This window comes from Sinocyclocheilus anshuiensis, unplaced genomic scaffold (assembly GCF_001515605.1).
Source record: "Sinocyclocheilus anshuiensis isolate Anshui unplaced genomic scaffold, SAMN03320099.WGS_v1.1 scaffold827, whole genome shotgun sequence".
Classification (NCBI taxonomy): domain Eukaryota; kingdom Metazoa; phylum Chordata; class Actinopteri; order Cypriniformes; family Cyprinidae; genus Sinocyclocheilus; species Sinocyclocheilus anshuiensis.
The window spans coordinates 24108-45383 of NW_015542371.1; the positions used below are offsets into that span (position 1 = coordinate 24108).

The 21276-nt window shown below is 35.4% G+C and overlaps 2 protein-coding genes across 2 annotated transcripts in view; both read left to right on the plus strand.

Annotated features, from left to right (window-relative positions):
• The first annotated feature begins 5445 nt into the window (after positions 1-5445).
• On the plus strand, positions 5446-10066 carry LOC107692228 (MOB kinase activator 3C-like). The gene is made up of 3 exons (XM_016491190.1): positions 5446-5900; positions 8350-8853; positions 9938-10066. The coding sequence occupies exons 2-3, from the start codon at positions 8440-8442 to the stop codon at positions 9983-9985; spliced, it is 462 nt and encodes a 153-aa protein (XP_016346676.1). The 5' UTR covers positions 5446-5900; positions 8350-8439; the 3' UTR covers positions 9986-10066.
• Positions 10062-21276, plus strand: part of LOC107692227 (MAPK interacting serine/threonine kinase 1) — an 18832-nt gene continuing 7617 nt past the window's right edge. The window contains exons 1-9 of the mRNA XM_016491189.1: positions 10062-10140; positions 11673-11768; positions 16827-16902; positions 17032-17133; positions 17354-17451; positions 18590-18669; positions 18808-18881; positions 18970-19074; positions 19154-19209. Of these exons, the coding sequence (XP_016346675.1) occupies positions 11706-11768; positions 16827-16902; positions 17032-17133; positions 17354-17451; positions 18590-18669; positions 18808-18881; positions 18970-19074; positions 19154-19209 (654 nt within the window). The 5' untranslated portion in view covers positions 10062-10140; positions 11673-11705. The remainder of the gene's footprint in view (positions 10141-11672; positions 11769-16826; positions 16903-17031; positions 17134-17353; positions 17452-18589; positions 18670-18807; positions 18882-18969; positions 19075-19153; positions 19210-21276) is intronic.

The window sequence follows — 21276 nt, forward strand, 5'->3', positions numbered from 1 at the left end:
AATGCACCATGGAACCATGGCAACCTTTAATAATGATAATGCCAAGATACAAATGTTTTGTGTAATCTTGTGAAGGGTCTGGTGACATTTCAACAAAGACCTTCGGCAGGCATTGTTGCATTAAGCAGGTTAAATTAACCTGTAAGTGGTATATGAACATACAGAGCCAAGAGTGCAAACAGGTATTTCTCCATATCTGTGATACGTGAAAGAAAACATTTCACACATATAATTCATCGCTGCACCAAAATAACCCAAAGCCCAACCAGTCAGACACATAGCCCCTGTCAGGCCTCTAAAACCTCAATAATGCCAAATTAATGTGTCAAGACAGGTGCTCAATTCAACAGCCAGTGCAAGAACTCCTTGGTAACAGAAACTTGCAGGGATATTTGACCCAAAAATTAAAACTCTGACTATTTACTCACCCAAACCTTGTTTTAAAGTTATGACTATTTATTCCAAAAGACGCTTTGATGCAATGAAAATGAATAGCAACCAGGGATGGCAAACTTCAAAAAAAAAAAAAAAAAGGCTACACAGATTTTGAAAGAAATTTCTGGGTGAACTCTGCGAAAATCATAAATGACCATTTTATGTCAAACAAAACAGAAATCCAGAATATTAAAGAGATAGTTCACCCAAAAATAAAAATCCTGTCATCATTTACTCACCCTCAAGTTTTTACAAACATGTATGGGTTTCTTTCTTCTGTTGAACACAAAAGAAATATTTTGAAGAATGTGGGAAACCAAACAGTTTCTGGTCCCCATTGATTCCACAGTATGAAAAAAAATATATGGAAGTCACAGGGACCAGATTTTTATTTTTATCTTTTTTCGGTAAACTATTCCTTTAAGTGAAAATCATAAATGACCATTTTACTTTGAACAAAACAGAAATCCAGAGCATCAAAGAATGGTTCGTTCAAAAAAGTAATAATAACTCTATAATAATAATAATAATAAATGTCTTCCAAACCTGTATGAGTTTCTTTCTTCTGTTTTGGTCTTCATTGACTTCCATAGTAAGGAAAAAAACACTATGGACATCAATGGGGACCAGAATTTTTATTTTCAGGTGAACTTTACTTTTAAAAGTCATCATTTACTCACCCTCATGTTGTTCTAATGCTGTATGCCCTTCTTTTTTTTTAGACCACAAAAAGAGATTTCTTAAAAAATGTCCCACGTGTGCTTGTCCATATAATCAACATCAAGCTTTTAAAAAAGACACAAAAGTATCAGAGTGGTCCCACGCGACAGTTGCCATATATTCCAAGTGTTCTGCAGGTATACGATTGGGTTTGGTGAGAAACAAACTCAAATGTAACATTCTTTAACAAATATCCTGACTTGGCCCTTGGTCTCTGTGCACGACTGTACTCTCATGAGACTTTATTAGCGCCACAGTTCACTCCGACTAGCCCAGGAAAAGCACACAAGTTGTGAAAAAACTCTTTTTGTGGTCCGAAAAAGAAAGAAGGGCATACGGCATTAGAACAACACGAGGGTGAGTAAGTGATGACTTCATTTTCATTTTTGGGTGAACTATCCCTTTAAGGTTGCTTATTTTAAAAGAAAGGACTGATTTTTTTTTTATAAATAACAAAGAAATTAATCCAAAATGACATAGAACACCACTAATCTGGCTTGTATGTCATTATCTGTGTCAACCAAATTAAAGAAGTACTCAAAAATATTTTAATAGGTGCTCTCCCTGAAATAAACCACATACCAGACTAGAGGAGGAGACAATGAAAAGAAAGTGTGCGAGCTGTCACATTAGAAAAGAGCTCTGATGCGTCTTACTCAGTGCTGTATTATGAGAGGAATGAGTGAGGAATGAGTCTGTCATAAGGGAATGCCTCGTTTCAGGAATGAATGGAATTAAACTACAGTGTAATTGTTTGATTCAGCCGGGCTGAGAAACGTGTTTGGAGTGCAGAAGTGTGGTGTCAGCGCTTACACCTCATGCATCAAACACTGATATTATGACACATGCACCAAACATTCCCATTGTTCTCTTAAGTAGTTCTTCACCACAAAACGTTACAGGGACTGATATTAACATTACTTCAGATTGGCAAGTTTTCCATTAGTTAAAACATCACAATGACAATAATCTGATTAGAAATCAATTACATTTTGAAAAATGTAATTAAAAAAGTAACAGTGGGGTCCAAAAGTCTGAGACCACTAGAGAAAATGTTATATTTAACATGTTTTTAATTTAGTTAATTGCACTACTGCATGAAGAATAAAAGCTGATGATTATGTTCTCCAGCATGATTTCAGAATGATTCAAAAAGCATCTTGGGCTTCAGTGGAAGCAAATCTGACCTTTTGCACAAAGTAATGCAAAATAAGAAATATTTAAGATTCTTAGATAAAATGAGTAAAATTGTGACACAAAAGTATGTCACAATCTTGCTCGTTTGATCTAAAAATTGTTCAGAATCTTAAATATTTCTTATTTTGCATCATTAACTTTAAAGGAATAGTTCACCCAAAAATTTAAATTCTGTCATCATTTACTCGCCCTCGAGTTTATGCTTAACACAAAAGAATATTTTGAACCACCAAACAGTTTCTGGTCCCCACTGACTTCCATAATATATATATATATATATATATATATATATATATATATATTGGAAGTCAATGGTTATTTTTTTATACTATGCAAGTCAATGCGGACCAGCAGCTATTTGGTTACACATTTTTCAAAATATTTTATTTTATGTTCAACAGAACAAAAAAACTCATACAGGTTTGGAAGAACTTGAGGGTGAGTAAATGATGGCAGAATGTTCATTTTTGGGTGAACTATCCCTTTAAAACATGTCTCTGAGATACTGTATATATATTTTTTTGTATCACACAAAACCACCCAGAAAATCTCACACAGTCAGAACTTCCCCATTTCTCACTTCTGTGAACAAATGACAAAAAAAGAAGTGGGAATCTTACATTCAAGTTGCATTGAAATGGAAGTAGAGACTTCTGTATTGTCACGTACCTCCAAGTGTAATATATTATCGAAAAGCAGCCTAAATAATTTTTTAATTAAACATGCACATGTTTTGTGTTTACAACAAGATCTATAAACATGCATTTATAAAACAGATAGCCGACTTTAAAAATGTATCTTCCGAACTAACTCTATGCATTTCTAAGACACTGAATGTTCCAGAAAACCCTAGTGACTCTTATCAAAGACACATTTGATAGGTGAAGAGGACTTAACTTGCACATACACATTAAAATATAACCAACGATGCATACAATACTTTATAAAGTGAAACTTGTCTAATGTATGCATTATGGGAAAACTTTCCTCTTATAATAACAAACTGCCTACCAGCCCACAAAGGGAATGCAAAAGGTTAATGGGCGTTTACTAAACTCAAAAACTTGGCAAGGTGTCATTCATCCCTTCGGCGGAAACTAACAGAACTGTAAAGAGGAAACTTGCAAAACACTTAGCAAGTGAAACAATCTTTCAACACCCTAACAGCCGAGATGAAGCTCTTCTCTCAGGTTCGGTAAAAACATTATCTGTGGCTCGATGGAGAATACGGCAGTACACAGAGAGTAACAGTTCACTCATCAAGCAATTAAATGGTGAACTTAAGCTAAACTAAATATACTGTGTGTTACAAGACACAGCAGCACTTTTCCGTATAGTAAACACTCAAGCTTTTCTTTTAGCATTACCATGAGAGACGGGTCACCCTCGCTTACCTTTGGCCGAGGTCAAACATTTCTGAAAGGGAGATCACCAATGTCTATGGGTCAAAAATGAGATGTCCCATTTTGGTGTCCACATCCAATGAAATTTACAAAAGTGATTTTATATACACAGAAAGCATATTAAATGCAAGTAAAGTGTCTGCTTTAATGTTTCAAATAACTTTTGTGAAAATACAAGGCCAAAATATGGGTGAAATAATGTTCCATCGTCATTCAGCATATATTTATATAAAAAAGAAACAACATACTTATTCTTATTTTAGTGGGTGTCTTCTGTAAATCATGGTAAAAATGTATGATAGTCATTATTTTTGCTCAGAAAAAAAAAATTTGAATTAAACAGGACATATTCTAATGTATACATCCTTGAAAACCCATTTTCATCTTTGACCTATAATCAAACTAGTAAACCAGAGTAAATCACTTATTACAATACAGACAAGTGGTGCTTCAAAGGATAGTTCACTCAAAAATGAAAATCATTTAGGTTTGGAACAACATGAGGTGAGTAAATGATCAAAGACGTTTCGTTTTTTGGGGTTAAACTATCCTTTTAAACTATAACTTGTGTCAAACCGCTAGAATATTGTTTTATAGACTACTAGTTAGGGATGTAACGATTCACTCAACTCATGATTCGATTCGATTCACGGTTTTGATTTCACGATTCGGTTCACGGTTTTTTTAAGACAAATTATAAATTAAATGTGTCCTGTTATTATTGCTTGGACAAAATACTGTACGTTTCTTTGTGAAACTGAAATATAACACTATAATAATATACTAATATAGCACTTGTAAATTATTGCTCTTTTGTTGGTTTTGATTGCTTCTATTGTCGTCATTTGTTAGTCGCTTTGGATAAAAGCGTCTGCTAAATAACAAAATGTACATATAATGTAAATGTAAATAACAAAACTAAATTGAAATTTTAAAACAAGCCCCAAATCAAATAAATAAGTAACACAAATAAAATAAATATCTTCATATAAACAAACTAAGGCTAATTTGGCCAAGGCCACCACAATATAAAGTATTTTTGTCATCGTGTGAGTCACACTGGTCAAAATGTTTCGTTGTTTTTTCACCATGACAGTCAACCATGGAAATTAAGGTTTTATAAAAAATCTGATATTTGTTGAGAAGAGTCAAGATCTGAACTTATTGTTTCGGGAAAAAAAAAAGTTTCATTCGAGAATTGAGCCAAAGCAATTGAGAAAAACTGTAAACCAAATGCCATTCATTGTGCCACTATATTTAGAAAATTATATATTTCCATCTAGTGGTTATTTATTGTAATGACATTACTTCACAATTGTGCTTCAGAGTATTAATGGTGTTCTATTTTTCTTTATTTATCAGTTTTAAGTTAAACAATTCTATGTCCAATTCATTAACAATATATGCCATAATCACTCAACAAATTTGAATAGTAATTGAATTTGGTTGAAAAAAATCACAATGTATTCTAAAGTTCTAGACCATTTTTAAAAAAAACATTATGAATAAATATAACAAAAAATGTTTAACTTACATTAATTTAAAAATTATTCTTATTTAAATAATTTGTATATATTTAAGAAAATATTACATATTATTTTTTAACATTTTTAATACATTTAATTATAATGATTTTTTTTTTAAGTTAGAAAAAATGTTATTCAAACTAGATTTAGATGGTCTGAGAAACAGGAAAGTGTGAAGTTTGTATAGTAATGGACAGGCTGGGATACAGTCCTCTTGTTTTGAAGTTTCCATTCACAATGGAGTTTGGGGGGAACTGGGCAGGGCAAAGGATGTGGCTTGATGTGGGACTGGACTTCACAGACTCACTGCTGCTCCTCCCACCACCAATCAAATCCTTCCTTTTAACTTCATACTGCCCCTGAGCACACACAGGCACACAAAAACAGACAACGGGGCCTGGCAGACAAAATCAGGATATGACATCATACACAGGAAGGGAAGCCAAATAACTTTTCAGCTTGTTTTTTCACTCTATGCCCTATTCCTACGTGAGTTTTGCAGGGTAAAGACTGACTGATGAGTGCCAGAAAGGATCCTCACGAGACAGAACAGGAGAGCGAGGACATCTTTCCAGGTTTCCCACAACATTCCAAGTGTCTACAGCGGGACCAAAGCCAGGTACTTTAAAGTCTACAGTTTTACTTTTCTTTCATCTGTTTTCATTGATAAGATGCCACTTTTGTTTTCATGCTCTGTGTTAAAGCAGTAATGTCAGAGCTTGTGTGAAAAAGCGTGCTCAGACACGTCAGTGTTTGTTGTAGAGGTGGACAAATAACTCCTCTGTCCTTTGCTTCCACACATATTGAATGAATTGAGTTAAAGCCAGCCTCAAAACTGAGACTTTTGTGTTTATTATAAAGTCTACAGAGCTACTGGATATTTAATAGTTTGGTTAGAAACAATGATTGTAAAATATATAAAATATTATAAATATTCTATTTTGCATATAAAAACAATTATGGAAATGTAGGCTTTTAAAGTGCCTTTCCGGATTGAAAATACATTATCAGTTACAGCAACAAGTGTCAGATTCAGACCTCCTGCAAAATATCTCAACATGAGCTATGAGGTAAGAGAAATTCATGATTTAACAAACTGGTAGTTGTTGTTTTTTTGTGTGTGAATACATTTATGGAAGAAGAGAGAAACAGAAAGGGAAAGAAAAACAAGACTTATGAAAGAGACAAAGAAAGGATGGACTCAAACACAGATACACTGGCAGAACGTTAAATGAAAACAGAGAGGCAGGGTTTGAACAGACTCTCTGAAATCCACAAAGAAATGTATCTTATTTCAGCCACTTTGAACAAACACGAGAAGTTATGAAAATGGTGATGTGAATAAAACAACTCAAAGGGAAATTAAATGCATAGAGAGGAAGAAATGAATTTGTTTGCGGTGGTCTGTTTATGGAGTGTACTTAAAGGAACACTCCACTATTTTTGAAAATAGGCTAATTTTCCAACTCCCCTAGAGTTAAACAGTTGAGTTTTACCGTTTTTGAATCCATTCAGCCGATCTCCGGGTTTGGCGGTAGCACTTTTAGCTGTAGCTTAGCATAGATCATTTAATCTGATTAGACCGTTAGCATCTCGCTCAAAAATGACCAAAGAGTTTCTATATTTTTCCTATTTAAAACTTGACTCTTCTGTAGTTACATCATGTACTAAGACCGACGGAAAATGAAAAGTTGTGATTTTCTAGGCCGATATGTCTAGGTACTATACTCTCATTCCGGCGTAATAATCAAGGAACTTTGCTGCCGTACCATGGGTGCAGCAGGCGCAATGATATTACGCAGCGCCTGAAAATAGTCTAACTTCCGTCAACATAACCAATGTGACCACCTGCTTGCACGGGGAGCGTGCTGGGAACTATTTTCAGGCGCTGCGTAATATCATTGCGTCTACAGAAGAGTCAAGTTTTAAACAGGAATAATATAGAAACTCTTTGGTCATTTTTGAGCGAGATGCTAACGGTCTAATCAGATTCAATGATCTATGCTAAGCTACAGCTAAAAAGTGCTACCGCTAGACCCGGATATCGACTGAATGGATTCGAAAACGGTAAAACTCAACTGTTTAACTCTAGGGGAGTTGGAAAATGAGCCTATTTTCAAAAATAGTGGAGTGTTCCTTTAAACTACCTTTCAAAAGTTTGGGGTCAGTTTTTTTTTTTTTTTTTAAGAATTATTATTTTATTTTTTTTCAGCAAGGATGCATTAATTTGATCAAAAGTGACAGTAAAGACTTTCAGAATGTAAAAAAAAAAACTAGTTCAAGCAAATGCTGTTCTATTTATCAATAAATAAATGATAGTTTCTATAGAATATTACTCCGTACAACTGTGTTTTCATCATTGATAATAATAAGAAATGTTTCTTGAGAAAATCTTTCTTGAAATCAGCATATTAGAATGATTTATGAAAGATCATGTACACTTAAGACTGGAGTAATGATGCTGAAAATTCAGCTTTGCATCACAGGATTAAATTACATTTCAAAATATATGAAAACAGAAACCAGTTCTTGTAACTTGTAATAATATTTCACAATATTTTTGTTGAAAAATTTAAACCACATATACAGTACAGTGCAAACGTCTTAGGCCATTAGTATTTTCACCCACAAAAAGTTCTATCTTTTGCTGTAGTGTGTCAGAAATATCAGTTTACATTTCCAAACTTTCATTTTGCCATTAATTGTAATAATCCAGTGAGATTTTTGTTTGCACAAGGAGTCTGACAGCAGCCAGTGCTCCACACAGAGACTAAATCCAGAAGAACTGTGGCAACAGATGCTTCAAGAAACCTTCCTGCAAAGCTACAGTGCTGTGAAAAGTTTTCAGGTAGCTTTGCAGGTAGATTTCTTCAAGCATCTTGGAGATGTTTCCACAGTTCTTCTGGATTGAGTCTGTCTCAGTTTGTTCTGTTTCTTCATGTCATTCCAGACAGACTGGATGATGGTGAGATCAGATCTCTGTGTGGAGCACTGGCTGCTGTCAGACTCCTTGTATACAGTCTATAAATATATATATATATAATATTGTTTTTTGTTCTGCTCTCTAGAAAGGGCCCAGGGAATCATAAGAGTGAAGAATCACAACCATCCAGATCCTGACTGGATCTGACGACTCCGTCACCCTGCTCAGTTCAGCAATGGCTCTGTGCTTGGGTCAGGTCTTCAGCAAAGACAAAACATTCCGGCCTCGAAAGCGATTTGAACCTGGAACCCAACGCTTTGAGCTGTACAAAAGAGCCCAGGCGTCTCTGAAATCAGGCCTGGACCTGAGGAAAGTGGTGCAGCTGCCAGACGGGGAGAACATTAATGACTGGATAGCTGTGCATGTGGTGGATTTCTTCAATCGAATTAACCTCATCTACGGGACCGTGAGCGAGTTCTGCACTGAGAAGAGCTGTCCCATCATGTCTGGAGGACCACGTTATGAATACAGGTGGCAGGATGGGGATCAGTACAAGAGGCCCACCAAACTGCCTGCTCTTATTTACATGAACCTCCTGATGAACTGGATCGAGTCCCTCATCAACAATGAGGACATCTTTCCTACACGAGTAGGTGCGTGACATCAAATCTGTTTTCCAGACATTTTAACAACGCAATTATGATATCTGTGATAGGGCTACTAGTGCAGTCTGCTCATTTATCTTTTGTTAATTTCCAAATTAATATTTTGATATTTTTTAGAGGCCAAAGTTAAAAATATGTCAGGGAGGTACAACAGTCTTGATATCATAATATAGAAACATGCTTTATTAAAAAGATAAAATTCTTGAAAAGAAAACATTATTAAGTAGTTTGGCATTATCTTTTATTATTATTTCTTGCGAAAAAACTATTTTAACTGCTTCGTTGCTTATTAATATTTGAAAAGCCTTTAAGTCATGAAGTGCAAACAACATGCAAAAATAAAACGGTAAATTTGCAGACACCTGCTGACTGTGTGTTAAGGTCAAAATCAGTTATATTTTAATATCACTAAATATATTTTGAATCAGATTTTCATTTTAGTTAAATATATATTTTAGGTTCACCATTTTCATAACTTGCTGAAATTTCATAACTTGCTGAAACTTGCAGTTTCTGATTTCAGAGCATCTATTCAACTGTACAATCAAACACGGACTCTGTTTTCATTTACCGTTCTGAGAGTATATCAAAAATAAAAAATGTTTGATTTTCCTTTTCTTTGTTGTGGACACACCTATTTGTTATTGACCTTTAAGCTGTTTCAGTAAATTGCCTATAATTTCAGTATTGCATATTAATAAATGAGCAGAGGTATACAAATGAATGGAAATAAGACAAAAACAGTTAGTTGTAGAAATATTAATGGATAACTGGGTTGAGAAATGGTCCAGTTAAGTTTCTCAGGAATTGCTGTATAATTTGTGGGGCCGGGAACACCAGACATACTTTGGTCTGAAAAAAAATATTACTGGATCGAGTTACAGAAGCTATACTTATAAGCACTGCCAACAATTCATAATTCCACAGGCTGAGCTACAGGCCGAAAAAGACATACTCAGTAGGCTTTTTCTCCTTAAATAGCATTTGATTTTTCTCATAGAAGAAAATCATATAGCATCTTGAATTCAATGTGATAGAAGTGTGACACTGGTATTCTTCTGTTTTTAGGAGTCCCTTTTCCTAAGAACTTTCAGCAGGTGTGCAAAAAGATACTGAGCCGCTTGTTTCGGGTGTTTGTACACGTGTACATCCATCACTTTGACATGATCTGTAGTATCGGAGCTGAGGCTCACATCAACACCTGCTACAAACACTACTACTACTTCATCTCTGAGTTCAGTCTCATCGACCATTCGGAGTTGGAGCCGCTGGTGAGAGAGAGCTGTGCTTTCATTACTGTGGCCACGTACACACTGCAGCGAAATTCGGTTGTCAGTTTAACATGAGGCACTAACTAAAACTAAAAGTAAAATAAAAAAAATAGTTTCTCAGTGATACCTTTTAGCGCTTAATCCTGTTCAGTAAACACAGTTCAGTAATTTACAGCAGTGACAACCGCATTCTACAACTGAACTGACTCCCAAAAAATCCAGGTAGTGACGACCACATTTACAGAGATTCTACACAGTTTGTACGGAACTGAACTGAACAAATAGTTAACACATAACATATTGTGGTGCAGGAAATCACAGTGAAGTAGGCTACATCTTGACTCAGTGTTGCCAGATATCGCTATTAAAATGGGAAGAGGCGTTATAAATAGAAAAAAGCCACAAACCAAAATATCTGCACCTGCCTACTTTATTAACTCCAAAAAATGGATCGCTTTATGAGCCGAGCCTAAACAACAAGCCCTAGGATGCTTATAAGCACTGCTTATAATAAGTGGACATGGCAACCCTTAAAGAGCGAGCTGAACACAACGACTGTATATAACGACAGTCACTCCCAGGTTGTACAAAGTGTGTACATGACCTGTGTCATATTGTAGTGAATCCCCTAAATGATCATTTCATGTGTACGGAACAGAACTCACTCTCAAAACTGATGATTGGCACCATGGTAACCATAGCAACGTTCCGGCATTTTTTTTTTTTGACCAAAGTAATATTACAGCAACCAAAGAATCATTATTTTCTGTGATTTTAACTAAACCACAACAGCCGTTGTGTTTTGTTTATGTTTGGAAGGCTACTTCGTAGAGCGTGCTCTTGAAGGGTTGCCATGTCCACTTATTATAAGCAATGTTTACCAAGCGTTTGTGCTTCTTTGAGATTGGCGTTTAGGCTCGGCTCATTAAGCGATCCAATATATGGAGTTAATAAAGTAGGCAGGTGCAGGTCGCTATATTTTGCCATGTGGCTTATTTCTAAAGTACTGTGTTTGGATTTGAGTTTATTATGGGCTTTTCTTTATTTGTCTTTTGTATTATTTTTTTTTTTTTTTGCAAGATCTGTCAACACCAATGAATCAAAACGTACCGTGTAATTTCTTGCACCGCACATACAAAAAAGATAACTGTGATATATGTTTAAATACGTTATTAACAACTAGTTGTTCAGTTTGTTTCCGCACACACCGCATAGAATTTCTGTAAATGAAGTTGTCACACTCTGGCTGTCACTCCCAAAAATTACTGAACTGTGTGTGAACAGAACAGGATTAAGCACTAAAAGGTGAATAGACAACCAAATGTAACTGCAATGTGTATGTTGCCAATGTGTTGCCACTGTTATAATAATAACTGTTATTAGACACAAAATAATAAATTATGATAGTGGCCATTAGCAGAATTTAGCCTACTCCTCTGTAGCTAATAGGTTTTATGAAAAACTAGATGCTGACAGCACAATGCAAATGTGCTGTGTTTGTCATAATAACTTGGTCTTTTCTGTCTTCACAGAAAGAAATGACAGAGAGGATCTGCCACTGAGAGATGTGGAGAACAGATGGGAATCCCAAAGTCAAACATTCGGACCAAAAGCACAATGTACTCGAGGTCTGGTCTAAGATCAGGCGAGATCAGAGACTCACAAATGAGCTAAAATGCAATACATCCTTGCTTCAGTATTAGCTCAAATTCTGCAGCACTGACATGAAATGATGCATTGATTGCTTAGTATTGCATACATTTTGAGCATTTCACCATGTGACTTCAAAGATACTTAAAAAAAAAGTGTTACAGAGGGAAAGGTCTTGAAATGGCATGTCTAAAACTTTTGCTAAGTTTTAGAGGTTACATTCTTGCTCTGCCGTGTCTGTGCCAGTGGGGGCTGTTTAATCAGGGCATGTGCAGTAAGAAACTTTCTCCATAGCTAGTAACTGATGACGAAGAGTACTCAACAGTATTATTCTTATTTCAGACATTTTGTTCTGACAATGTGACAATGCATTTAAGTTTAAAATACAAACATTTTAAATGTAAAGACTCTTTTTTTTTTTTTTAAGAAATTGGATCTGAAAATCTATACCATGGGGCCTGGCTTCATTACTGTAGTTACTCTGTTCTGAACATCAAATCCATCAAATTCGTTTTTCCATCTAATGTATTGTAACTAGGTGGTTGAATACAAATATTTGGACTTTATATTTAAAAATTACTCAAGTTAGCATCAGGTAGCTAGTTAGCTAGCCAGTTAGCATCAGCTAACAATATTGTTCAAATAGGCTATTATAATTTTGTAATTCATAATTATTGATTATATTCTTTTTAATTTTAAGCTAAAACTTCCTGAACTCTGATTTTGCTGTAAATGTATAAAGCAAATTGCTCTGTCAGACTGGGGGGCTTTTTACCCCACCTGTGCAAAACGCCTCCTTGTTACAGATTTAATTTTTGTTAAAAATCTAATAACATGAAATCTCTGGAGATTTTTCATACTTGGTTTGTAATTTATATCATTGTCACTAAAACTATGATAACTATTCTAGACACATTTAACTTTTGTTTCAATGAAACAAATTACACCGTCCTTAAAGATGCAGTCCGTAACTTTTTTGTGTTCAAAATTTATATAATAAGCGAGTACACCATGAATCCATTTTCCAAACCGTGTTTTTGGCTTATCCTGAATCACTACGGTACACCTATAATAAGTGTTTATATTCGGACTATTTAGACTGGTTCGGGTATGTACCGCTGCGGAGTAGCCCAGTACCTGCGTGATTCGCCATAGACTTAAACAGAGAGAAGTAGCTCCGGCTACAATGTTCTTCCGCAAGACGCACGCAGTTCTGTTTATTAACCGCTAGAGCGCCAGAAGCTACGGACTGCAGCTTTAAGGAAGCGTTTTCCCCACTCTACCCTAATAATATTTATGCATTCTCCAGGCCTTAACCTTTTTCTTTTTATTTCCAGGTTTCTCACGATCATGGCAACATTAAAATAATGCCAGACTTAGAAAATAACCTATTTACTAATTACTAACCTAATTACTAAATTAACACTCTAAAAATGAAACGAATTCCACATGGAAAACTTTCATAGCAGAACATTTCAGATTAAACTCCAGGATTAGTATAATTACTAAAACTGAAACTAAAATTAAAACCATTAAAAAAAATCCTTACTTGAAATAAAATTAAATATTAAACAAGTTTTATTTTAGCTAGTTGACAAAGCAGCATTTCTCATTTTAATTTAATTAAATGTAAAATAACTAAAACTGAAATTGAATGGACATAAATGGACATAAAAAGCTGCTAAAATGACAAACGCAATAAGAATTACTAATACATTTTGTTACAATTTAAAATACATATAAAAACTGATTTAAAAATAAAACATGAATCCAAAATTCGAAAAAATATTGAATCAGAATTAAACATTAATAAAAATATCAATAATATCTCAGTGATGATACCATAATAACACCGAAACTCACTACACGTCACACTATCGATTGCGTAACATTCATAATTATTGATTATATTCTTTTTAATTTTAAGCTAAAACTTCCTGAACTCTGATTTTGCTGTAAATGTATAAAGCAAATTGCTCTGTCAGACTGGGGGGCTTTTTACCCCACCTGTGCAAAACGCCTCCTTGTTACAGATTTAATTTTTGTTAAAAATCTAATAACATGAAATCTCTGGAGATTTTTCATACTTGGTTTGTAATTTATATCATTGTCACTAAAACTATGATAACTATTCTAGACACATTTAACTTTTGTTTCAATGAAACAAATTACACCGTCCTTAAAGATGCAGTCCGTAACTTTTTTGTGTTCAAAATTTATATAATAAGCGAGTACACCATGAATCCATTTTCCAAACCGTGTTTTTGGCTTATCCTGAATCACTACGGTACACCTATAATAAGTGTTTATATTCGGACTATTTAGACTGGTTCGGGTATGTACCGCTGCGGAGTAGCCCAGTACCTGCGTGATTCGCCATAGACTTAAACAGAGAGAAGTAGCTCCGGCTACAATGTTCTTCCGCAAGACGCACGCAGTTCTGTTTATTAACCGCTAGAGCGCCAGAAGCTACGGACTGCAGCTTTAAGGAAGCGTTTTCCCCACTCTACCCTAATAATATTTATGCATTCTCCAGGCCTTAACCTTTTTCTTTTTATTTCCAGGTTTCTCACGATCATGGCAACATTAAAATAATGCCAGACTTAGAAAATAACCTATTTACTAATTACTAACCTAATTACTAAATTAACACTCTAAAAATGAAACGAATTCCACATGGAAAACTTTCATAGCAGAACATTTCAGATTAAACTCCAGGATTAGTATAATTACTAAAACTGAAACTAAAATTAAAACCATTAAAAAAAATCCTTACTTGAAATAAAATTAAATATTAAACAAGTTTTATTTTAGCTAGTTGACAAAGCAGCATTTCTCATTTTAATTTAATTAAATGTAAAATAACTAAAACTGAAATTGAATGGACATAAATGGACATAAAAAGCTGCTAAAATGACAAACGCAATAAGAATTACTAATACATTTTGTTACAATTTAAAATACATATAAAAACTGATTTAAAAATAAAACATGAATCCAAAATTCGAAAAAATATTGAATCAGAATTAAACATTAATAAAAATATCAATAATATCTCAGTGATGATACCATAATAACACCGAAACTCACTACACGTCACACTATCGATTGCGTAACTCTTATAGTGACTCTGCACTACGGACACGGTAGTCAGATGGAGTCGTAATCATTTAATTTGAGCGTATTCCTCCTTAGCCCCAGTCTGTGCGTGAAACCGGTATTTCTCCAGTGCGACATACGAATATCTGAATGATTCTTGGCAGCAGTAACGTCTAGAATATGAATATATTCATTAGCTCATGGTTACGTGACCTCGTCATTTCCCTCGTACGTGCAGCACGTAGCCTAATTAATATTCATGAGCCCACTCGTCACCATAGTATGATTCGCAAATACACCGCAGCGTCCAGCAGGAGGAGGGCAGTCGGCGCGTTTGGGGTGGTGCTGTTGTTGTCCTCCTCTTGCTCACTGCTGCTGTTCAGCGCGGGATGATGGCGGAGGCAATCACGACACAGCTAGACTCATTCGTCTGCAATTTCCAGGTTTGAGTCTTTGTTTTTGTTTTTTACATGCGTAAATTATATATACGTAATTGGCATTTTACGTGAGCTCAAGTAGCTTCTACTAAATTAAGATCGCTGATGTTTACGTGTGTGGCTGTACTGGTCGCGCGATTCGCGCTAGTGACTCCTTAGGTCGCTAAAACAAACGCTTGCACGCGCGAGTTATCATAGTCAAATGTTTCATGTCTTAATAACGAAAGTTATTCAGAAATCATTATCTTTTCGGTTAGCACTATCACAGTTCTGCTGACATTGCTACACTTAACAGTTCTCTGACACTTGTTGCTTTTCCTCGTAACTCAGTTACAGTTCATGTTCTTCTTTTTTTAAAGGGACAGTTCACTCAAAAAAAGAATTCTGTCATTGATTCGGCCAAACAGGGGCTCCGTGGAGCATTAAAGAGGGACTGACACCCTCAGTCTCCATTCACTTGTGCAGTGAACGTGTGACCGTGCTTGTCATCACAGAGAAAAAGAAAGAAAGAAAAAAGCCCTACGGGTTTGGAATATATTTGTTAGAATTTGCGGATGAACTGTTCAGTCAGCGTTGACTTGCAGCTACTGTTGCTTTAAATATGTTAATTTTTTCCAGCCCGCCGCAATGCTGACCCAATATTCCCGCCTATTACCCAACAACCGTTATTATTTATTAACGAATGGCGATATCTCTTATACTACGATTGCTATTGATATTATTTTCCGATACACCACTTCATTTAATCCACCTTCATGTAAAACAGTAATATATCGTGTTGAATGTGCCGGATTTAACCCCTCAGCAGACAGATGAGAAGAGTTTGACCAGATCACGACATTAATATCGCTTCTCAATGCGGAAACTCAGTCGTTAAATAGCTCTAACATGATTTCACTCAACCTGCTCTGAAGAAAACCAGCTGTCACGCTCAGGTGACCAGCTCTGCCCAGTCTAGTATAGGTATTTCATTCTAGATATGGGGAGAAGTTTTGAAACACGTTAGTCATGATAGGCTTGTTTGAGAAATCTGACAAGTGCTCACTTCCTCTTCCTCTGATTAAAGTTCATGTTTACAGGACATTGACAGTGAAGTGCTAACTTAAAATATGATCATTTAGTCTTGCACAACTTTTTATGATGGAAATATAATGATCATTTAGACTTTAAACCTTTATGGAGGAGCATATAAAGCAGACAAGTTCATATCAGTGTTTGTTGCATATGAATGTCAATGACCGTCTGGCTCTTGCTCACCCCACTGGAAATGCTCAAATAAACATACTTTGCAATTGCTTTTTGTTTTTATGCTTGGTGCTTTACATAATGCAAATAAGCTTCTTTTTTTTCAGCAGCCTTGGTTCCGGAAGTATTTTCCCCAATCATTTTCACAATGGGATATTTAAAAAGTCTTTATTATGCCGTGATCCGGAGCAACTAGCTGTTATGATACTAACACTAACACTGTTTTGAGTGTAAATGTTTCTCTCTTTCTCTCAGATAACCAGTTGTGCTCTGGCATCTGGTCAGTTGGAGAGCCGTGGTCTGATCTCTCACGCCCCCAACAGCCCCGCAGGTACAGCTGCTTATGATGAAACGTTTGAAAACACACCCTTCAAATCATGCAATCATTTCAAAGACTGAATTCTCACAGAATACTTAAGAATCTGTGATGTAACATCTGTGGTTTTTATTTTGGGATTAGGAATGGAGAGCAGTCAACCAATCGCCATCACAGACCTGGTTACGCAGCAGAAGAAGAAACGCAGAACTCGGGCCACGGACAGTTTCACTGGCAAATTTAGTGGTACTGGACCATCTAGAAAATTACAAAAACTCTTATTAATCCTCATAATGTGCACCTTCTTGTTCTATGGTTTACCCAGCATTTGCAGTCTGTATAATCTGTCGTGCATCTTCAGATCTTTCAGAATATTTGATTGCACATCCTCCCAACATTTCCTGATTGGGTAAGCTGTGAGTCAATTCACATTTCACAAGTGTGTGTGTGTGTGTGTGTGTTGCAGATCTGTACAAGCTGACGGACGAGCTGCTGGGTCAGGGAGCTTATGCTAAAGTCCAGGGCTGTGTGAGTTTACAGAACGGCAATGAATATGCTGTGAAGGTGAGATGTGAGTTACAGGGTTTCTGTGGGTATTAAAAGGGTCTCTTTTTTTCTCCCTTCCACAAAATTAAATTCTTAAAAAGGTAGAAAAGTCTTAATTTCATAAACTCTTGGCATTAAATGTTGCATGCACTGCAAAAAATGTATATTTTCCTAGATATTTTTGTCTTGTTTTCCAGTACAAATATCCTTAAATCAAGACACATTTGCTTGAGATGCAGATTGAAGATAAGAAGTCTTGATTTCTGAGAAATTGAACACAATGAAGTGGGTTTGTTTAAAACAAGAACAAATATCTGTCAATGGGGAATGAAAACTTGTTTTCCCTTTGAATTGTTATCTTTTTCTGAGCCCATTGGCAGATATTTGTTATTTTTTTAATCGTGAACTCACTTAGTTTTGATAAATGTCACAGAAAACATGACTTCTTATATTTGCTTGTCAAGTAAATGTTTCTTTATTTTAACAATTTTAGACATTTGCACTGGAAAACAAGACAAAAATACTGATTAAGAGCATCTTCTCTTTCTTTTTTGCTCTGTGATCAGAAGGTCCAATAAAAGCTATTTTCTAGGGCTGTCAGTCGATTACATTTTTAATCTAATTAATTACATGATCCAGTAGACATTACAAAAAGTAGCTTTAGAAAGAGATATTTTATAGATTTATAGATTCAACATAAAGTGTATTACACATAAATGTTTAGGCTACAATGACCTAAGATAAACTATGGAACATAAAAGAAGATGATTTGAGAAACAGCTCAGTATTTTTTGTTCATACAATGAAAGATGTTGGTAACCAAAACAGCTTTGTTAACTATAGTCCAACAGTCTTCAAAATATGGTCCACAAAAGAAAGTATACTGTATGTCATGCAGGTTTTTAATTTTTCCGCAAATGATCCCTTTAATGTTTTTTTATAAATATGGATTTTTTTATTATTATTATTATTAATGACATTATACTCTAAATAAAAAACTAAAACGGCCAGCAGGTTGTAGTTGATGTCTTTGAGTAAGTCATCAGAGATCAGTTGGGAGTTGTATTTTCAAACTTTGAAGTGTTTCACATTGTTTTGCTTTATCAAACAAACATAATAAATGACTTTGTGTGTAACGTGTGGCTACATTTCTCAGATAATCGAGAAGAACGCTGGTCACAGTCGCAGTAGAGTTTTCAGAGAGGTGGAGACGCTTTACCAGTGTCAAGGAAATAAGTATGATCTTATTCCACAATAGTCATACTTAATTATACTTTATATATAATTATACTCAATCACACAAATTACTGTTATTGATTGTAGTTAGTATTATACATAACTGCTCTACTGCACACATTGTGTGTTTCTCTACAGGAACATTCTGGAGCTCATTCAGTTTTTTGAAGATGACTGCTGTTTTTATCTGGTGTTTGAGAAGTTGCGTGGAGGTACTGTACAGTTGTATAGAGGTAAAATACAGTTGCATTTTCATTCTCGGGTATTTATTTTCTAAATAGTTTTCTCTTTCCCTCTCAGGTTCCATTTTAACACACATCCAGCGTCGAAAATACTTTGATGAGAGAGAGGCTAGTCATGTGGTCAGGGATATAGCACATGCACTGGACTTTTTGCACAACAAAGGTAAGTACTGTACACTGGTCCACTGACCATGACTCAGCGCGAGTGTGTTTACATAGACTTGTCTCACTATTTCCAACAGGAATCGCTCACCGGGACCTTAAGCCTGAAAATATCCTGTGTGAATATACTGATAAGGTAACACATGCATTTTGACTTTGGTAACAGTTTGTGTAGTTTGTCTGGTTACAGAAGGATTAAGGTTGGGAGAATCAAGAAAGACTAGTCAGCAAGGACAAAAAATGCATTATTTTACATCAAACATTAATATACATTGCTAATAAAAAGTTTGGGATTGGTAAGATTTTTTTTAATGTTCTTCAAGGCTGCATTTATTTGATCAGAAATACAGTAAAAACTAATATTGTGAAATATTGTTGCTATTTAAAATAACTGTTTTCTATTCTACTATGTAGGGCTGCCCCCTAATAGTCGACTAGTTGACCGTTAGTCGACGAGAAGAGGCTTAGTCGATCAATTTTATTAGTCACGAAAAAAAAATCCACAGGAAATGGTGAAGTCACGTAGTCCGTGATGTACAGATCATTAACAGCTAGTCTATGTGGTAATTACAGTACATCGGACATCCAAACGTTCATTTTGTTCGCCGACCTCAAATAAGGCTTATCATCTGAAACATGTAGTAGTAGTAGTTAGGGCTGTGCGATTTGGGGGAAAATATCAAATTGCGATTTTTTTTCACAGATATTGCGATTTGATTTGCGATTTTAAATTTGCAAAGTCAAGCTTCAGCTCAATATTGTCAATAATGTGCAGCACAGTATGGGTATCATTACCCTGCTGAAAAAAAACAATAGAAACCATCACAGAAATTCTTATAGTTTCCATTAAACCATTACAAAATGCCTTTTTGTTTTGGGCATTATTCCAATAGAATTACTGTTGTTTTATTGGTTGCCATCTGCCAGATTACATCCCACCAATAGAATCCATCAAATAGACACCATTATAGTTTACATTAAAACTAAACAAATTCCCATTATAACCCTGAAATCCATTAAATTTGTTATTGTGTTTTGGGAGGGGTTCTATTGTTTTTTTTTTTTTTCAGCAGGCAAGATAATAATGGTATAACTACTTTTACAAAATTAACTTAATTTCACAGAAAATATTTGTTTATTTTTTATAAATAAAGAACTGTATTTCTTAAGTCAATTATTAAATACATATGTTACATAGGCTGATTTATTCATTTTAAGTATTTGGGATTTTAAGAACAAGTGGAAAATGTGCTGAATGTTTCATTTCACTCAAATCGCGATTTCGAGTCGATTTCGATTAATCGCACAGCCCTAGTATTAGTAGTAGCAACATTACGTGGCTGCCTGTTTTAACATTAACCTAGAAAAATGTGTGGTATTCAAGTGTTTCTGCAGAGTGTGGAAGCTGAATGGCAGCGCACTCACTGCATGACAGTTAACTTGGAGGCACCGGTGTGATCATTTGCATTTAACTTAAAATTAGAGCTCGACCGATATATCGATTAGGGATGCGCCGATCCGATATTCATATCGGGTATCGGCTCCGATAGTGCCATTTTTCTTGGAAGGTATCGGAATCGGTATTGGAGGCGAAAAAGGCAGATCGGAGCATCCCTAATATCAATTTACCAATATTTTTCCCGATATTTAAGCATTTTACTATAATCGGTTATCGGTTTTGTAATATCGGATTCACCGATAAACATCTTGTGGGTGTTTTGAGAATTGCGCGCAGGGTCGCCATTGCAGCACAGCATCTGAGGGGAGACGAGACAACAACAACAGCGTGCATAGGTAATGTACTTGCTTTGCTGTAATTAGTAAACTTCATAACAGCCATTAATGCACATATTAGATGTGTTACATAAATGCCTGAAATGTAGCTAGTTTATGCAGCTTGTCTCTAAGAAATAAAGACGAACTCACTAAGTCACGTAAGAAAATCCGTCAAGTCCTGTCCCAATAAAGACGTAACTTTGCATGAATTAAATAATACAGCCATGAATGAGCTCATGTTGGAAATAAAAGCGCTGAATTTAATTCTCTCTCTGTTGTCTATGCTCATCATTAGTCTTGTGAAGGCGTCTGCATTTTGCTGTTCGCTCACCGGGTTGATGCTCAGGAAATGCTCCAGCACGGCCACCGCATGTAACTTTTAACAAGATTCACTTGTTTAAAACACCCTAAATTGTATTAACATTTA